Source organism: Cavia porcellus, unplaced genomic scaffold (assembly GCF_034190915.1).
Source record: "Cavia porcellus strain 051 isolate PalLab524CR breed Dunkin Hartley unplaced genomic scaffold, mCavPor4.1 scaffold_16, whole genome shotgun sequence".
Lineage (NCBI taxonomy): Eukaryota > Metazoa > Chordata > Mammalia > Rodentia > Caviidae > Cavia > Cavia porcellus.
The window spans coordinates 33,869,331-33,875,098 of record NW_026947499.1 but is presented as its reverse complement, the minus strand read 5'-3'; the positions used below and the strand labels follow the sequence as shown (position 1 = coordinate 33,875,098).

The following is a 5,768-nucleotide window of genomic DNA, read 5'->3' as shown; positions in this document are numbered from 1 at the left end:
CCGCACTGTCCCGCCCACAAGTCCGCCCTAGTAAAGTGCCCGCCCCGGCGTCACGCGGGGATTCGGAAGTTCCGGTCCGGAAAGGCGGCCGGCTGTGCCCCCTTCCGGCCAGAGGGATACTCGATTTCGCCCCCACTCAAAGAGGAGCCAGGCCCACAAACAGGTAACACGCTACATGCTTTTATTACAAGATTACCGAGCATACGAGTGAAATTCATCATTCGGTAACTACATCTAAAGCACAGATACTTGAAAAAAGAGAACAAACAGATTCATTAAATTATGATTAAACCATGACCAAATAGAAAATTTATATAATAAAGCCAGAAAAAAAGTTGTAAAATATAGTTTACAATAATTATTCACATTCAAGGCTGTACATCAATACATACAACAGCGTGGCCCCGAACATGAATTCAATCCAAATAATTCATATATTAGAATTTAAATAACACAGACTGAACTAGAGGCCAACAATAGCCAGCAAATAACCTTATATAAGAATAAAAATACAAAAGTGTATATCCTAGTATCATTGCATTATTTGTTTTCATAAGTTTATTTTTTTTAACTTTTGCTTTGCTGTACAGCTACAGACCAGGTAGAGAATGTTACACTTGTTCTGACTGCCACCATCCTGAAGAAAAGCAACACACTACTGATTTGTCCTATTTTTATGTGGTTATGGAACAGCTGCAGCAGTTCTAAATACTGTAATATTTAATTTGTCAACATCCAAACTATGGTCAAAATATAGGCTTTCACTACACAAGAACTTACCTGAAGTCATTCAGCCAGACAGATTAGTGTGGGCTACATGAGTAAAAGATTTGCTGTTTGTAAAAAGTTCTCTGTACAGTGTGGTGTTTCTTCATATTGAAAAAACGACTTACAGGGAAAATTCAGGTATTTTCATGGTTCATTCATTTGCCCACCATGACCACCTCAGCAATGATGATAAGGGTTATTTCCTGGAAACTTCCTACCCAGACCAATTCTTCACAGGCAGATTAATTTACAACCATACAATCTTGGGCCAGTAGCCAGCAGCCCTCAGAGGCTCTGAAAATGGCTCCAGCTGTTTTCAAGGGCACATGCCGTATGTTCTGCCTAAGAATAAGCCAGGCATACCTGAGTCACTATCAGTTCATGTTAGATTTTCAATGAAACAAAATGGAAAAAGATGTAAAGTGTCATCTTCTAGAACGTAGTGCCTTTACCATACTCTCATGAGAGGTGCAACCACTGAAGATTTAGCAATGATCACCCTGGGTCTGTGGACCAGCCAAGGGCCCAGAGGAGAGACACCAGAGGATAAGCAGCCCAATTCTGTACAATTCAATCATAAGCTTTGGTAGACTCAAGTGGCAGTCAGCATGATACCCACAAAATCCTTCATGCATATTTTTGCTCATAATTAATGGTCCCCAACCAAATTTCAGTGGTCTGGAGTTAAAGTATTGTGGGTAGGAAGGATGAAGCAAGAGGCATGGTCATTTTGCTGTTCAGAACCATAAAGACCCTGAAAGTGGGAAGGGATAAACATAAACATACTTTTGTAAAACCCAATCATCTCCATGGTTTCTTTTTCAAGGAGAGCCTTTGCTCTGCTACGAATCCCAAATGGTCCAATGTACTTTCTAAATGTATAAACTTAATTACAAATCACCCCTAAGCATGTGGCAAGGTCAGTTCAACATTTATCTCTGCTGACTGTGCAGAAGCATTTAGTACCATTGTGACACAAAGTACAAGATTCTGAAAACATCACCAAGCACTAGGGAGCCATAGCAGCAGGGATGGAAGAGAACATGCACTCATGATTCTTGCAGTGAAAGTAAGGAAACTGGCTCCTGTAAAAATCTGTCAGAAATAGAGCTGCAGTAATGACACCATTGTGGCCTTTTAAAGAAAAGACCAATCATATTCAAACATTCTTTGCAACACACAGCTTAGTAAAAACTGATTTGTTCAGTATCTGTAAGACACCAAGAAGTGGATTCTATTACTTGAATTTGCAGCATCTAAGCATCAGACCAAAAGGGAATAATATCTGAAATGAACAAAGTCTTTGACCCAAAAATACCACTTGCAAGTATTTTAGGGGGAATAAGGATATTCACCACAGCAATATTTATATAGTGAAAAACCAGAAACCATCTAATAAATGTTTTACAACAGGAAATGGTCAGATAAATTAGGATAAAATTTACAAGCATTAGTCTACAATCATTAAAAACATGCGTTTGAAGAACTGTTCATGACATGGGAAAATACTTAGGATGAACTAGCAAAATTAAAAAGCCTGATGCAAAATGATGTAAATGTTCCCAGTTTAGTTACAAAAGCAAACAAATGCTGGGATGGAGGGGGTGTGGGGATCTGGATCAAAATGCCCACTGTGCTCTCTAGGTGGTAAGCCTACAGTTGACTTTTTCAGAAAACCAATGTTACCTTTAAGAAGGTGCAAAATCACTGGAAACCACTTAACTGGCACCCTGAGGGTCTATGCCATTGAGCTGTCTGCCAATCCCTTCAGGTATGGACCACAACTAACACAGGGTGACCCAAGAGAGCTACCCAAGTGAAATTCCTGCCAACTTTGGCCTGACTCCGAGCCATCGTTCCCAAATCAAACTTTTAACTGATTCAGAAAGAGTAGCCATTCTCTGGGGTGACGAGGCTCAGAGGCCCATACAGCGTTGCCCACTGCCCTTGGTGGGGTCATAGGAAAAGGATAGGAACAACCCAACCAAACTCAACTTTCTCAGTGTCCCCTCCTAGGCAGGGCCCAATGAGCTCTCTGAGCTGTTGATGACCACATCATTTGCCCCTCTATGCCAGAGACACCACACTGGGTATGTCATGGCATTTATGTTTATCGTTGCCCTTTCTTAGTAAGACGCATGACTCCCAGAACTATTAAAAGGACACCACTTTCTCACCTTGGACAGGTCCCCATTTTGGATAGATTTCCGTCTATATATGTCTATACATGTAGACTGTCATTCACATCGCTGTCCCAGAACCTAAGGCACCTACATCCCAGGTGATGGCTCTAAGGTTGGGAGAAACTAAACTTGACATAAGTCTGGGCAAGAAAAGAACCTACACGGGCCTTAAACATAAAAGCAAGGAAAGTCTGGGGGTACAGCTCAGTGGTACAGTGCCTGCCTGGCAAGCGTGGGGTCCTGAGTTTGATTCCCGGTACCAAAGGGGGGGGGGCAAAGAAAAGGGGGTCTGTGAGTGAAGAAAAAGTTGATTCAAAAGGGCTCAGCTAACAGCACAGCCAGGGACAGCTATCATCTCAGCCTTCAGCTCTGAGCCTTCATCTGTGGCTCTGGAGGTTAGGATAGTGCTTGTTGGTGAAGCCTCAGAGGTAGTGGCACTCTCCAGAGCGAAGAGGCAACAGGACACTCACCTTACTTTCCTGTGGCCAGCCTGGTGCTCTTATCAAGCAAGTCTCAGTCCCTTGTGCTCTGGGGCACTGCTTTCCCTGCATTTGTGTGTGAAGAGGAGTCAGGAAACTTCCCCTGTACACATAGATATTGGACATTTTGAGGGAAAAGACAGCAACAAGGGAAGCGAGCCTTTCCAAGAAAGAAATAGCCAGGTAAGGCTCACCTAACACGGGCAAATCTCTCCAAAACCTATGACAGAAGGACCCTGGCTGTACTGTCATGAGTCAGGCTTGGGTCCTGCTCCCTGGGGTACCCCAAGGACAAGAGGGCCCTAACACACGCTTGCTTGCATAAAACACAGAAATCGCTGGCAAAGCCTAAGGAGGAGTCTCTTCTTTCACCCAGTGTCTGTGCCCCAGCACAACAGCAGACCCACATCTGTATCTCTTCCCAGCTTAAAAAAAAGTCATCTTTATCATTAAAACAGTTTGGGAAACTGGGTGATAAATAGTCCCTGGAGACAGGAGATGGCCTTTTGCTGGTGCCTTTGTGAAAATCTGCAGAAATGACAAAGTTGTTCTAGCCCTGGGGACATGGGAGTAAGAGGCATGTATGTTGGTAGACTGCAAAGGCAGGGACTAATGGCCATTCCAGGAACAACCTAGGCAGGAAGAGGTATAACTGAGCCACTCTGGAGCACTCTTCCTGAGAATAATAAAGCAAAACAAGGGACTGACATGTCCTAAGCTGTATTATAGAGCAGCGCAATGCCACTAAAGCATCAAAGGGAAGTGGCCCTAAAACTGGCAGAAGACGCACCAGACTGGGCAGGCTCAGATTTAATGGGTTGTTGAGTCCCAGGCAATCATAAGTGCATCCTATGGGACCAGGTGACCAGGCAATGTGAGGTGGTGTTTAGTTCAACACACAAACAGAAACTGAGCTAACTTTGAGAAGGGTTTAGGCACGACAGAAACAAGAGGCATGTGAGGCTAGACAGGAAACTGAAGCACCCCAGGGAAGCAGACACAATGATTCTGTCTCAGCATACATCTCACTTGGCAGGCAGCAACACACTTAAACCTTTTCAGACTCTCAGGAAGACCTGAGGCCTCACTCCTCCACATGGAGGCCATCGGTCCAGGCTGCTCTGGCTGGTTCCTGGTCTCATCCTCATACATGGGAACATTTTGTCTTCTTAGGAAAAGACCCAGCTAGGTGTTAACTAGGCTAATGTGTCTCTCCTGTCAGTTTGGCTTGGCATCCAGTCCCACCAGGATACACTGTGAGGAAGTGGGACCTGGGAGTTGAGCCCTGTGTGGCAGCCTGTTCCACATGCCACTTCTGCAGACTGCCCGCTCCTTACCTCAGCAGTTTGCCTGCCAGACAGCAAAGACCATAGATATTCTATCACTATAGCCAACCCAGGAGGCACATGAGGGGCATACAGGAGTGACACAGGGAAGAAAGACAGCACAAAGCTAAGAAGCCTATGCCCAGAGAGCTGGTGTCCAAACCAGCAGAGGTGTGAAGAGGCTCCTGGTGCGGGGAGAGGGACGGATGATGATGGGGGATGACACAACAGGTCCCTTGGCAGTGCATGGCAGGTAAGGAGGGGTGGAGGCAGGCGCATAGCTCCAACAGACGTTTGGAGGAGCTGATGATACCAAGTTTGGCCATTGGTCTGGTTGATAGCGGGGCTGCCGTGCATGGGGCTGGGTCTCCCTGACCACAAGAGCATATGGGAGCTTCCACAGAGCACAGAGAACAAGCAAAGTGACCCTGGATTTCTGTTTGTTATTGGTTTTGTTCTTTGTGTGATTGGATTTTTTTTTTCTTCTTTTCTTTTAAATAAAAAAGCTGCAAGGTTTCCGCCGTCTGTGTTCTCCTTGAGATGGCTGGCAGGTGGTCTGGAAGCGTCCTGGGTGGCGGCCGAGCCGCACTGGGGCAGGTGTCCTGGCAGCAAAGAGCAGCCCGGCCGCAGGCTGTGTCACTGCACAGCAGCATCTGGGTGGCTCTGGTATCGCTGCCTCCAAACCTCCTGGATCTTTCTGCACCACTTGTGAGCATTCCCACTTGGATCCATCAGGTAATACGTCCTGTTAGGCTGTAAAAACAGAGTACCTATAGTTCTCTTGGAGTCCCAAACACTTGAACCATGCCCACTGATCCTGCTGCTAGCACTACCAGCCCCAGAAGTCTGTAGGCACAGTGGTCTTCCTTCATGTCACGCGTGCAAGAACTAAGTAGTAGACAAGGGACCCAGCCCAAACTAAAAAACAAGCACAGGGTATCTCCCAGCCCAACTCAGAACTGTGCCATTAATATAGAGCCTCTGGACAGGAAAAACTGCCCTGGTCTCAGCTG

The 5,768-nt window shown here is 45.7% G+C and overlaps 1 protein-coding gene across 7 annotated transcripts in view; it reads right to left on the bottom strand.

The window, feature by feature from the left end:
• Positions 1-164: 164 nt before the first annotated feature.
• The window catches only part of Pdpk1 (3-phosphoinositide dependent protein kinase 1), a 103,171-nt gene continuing 97,567 nt past the window's right edge, over positions 165-5,768 (bottom strand). For all 7 annotated transcript variants that reach the window (XM_063226334.1, XM_063226329.1, XM_063226331.1 and 4 more), the window contains one exon: positions 165-5,508. In XM_063226334.1, coding sequence (XP_063082404.1) covers positions 5,392-5,508 — 117 coding nt within the window. In that variant the 3' untranslated portion in view covers positions 165-5,391. The remainder of the gene's footprint in view (positions 5,509-5,768) is intronic.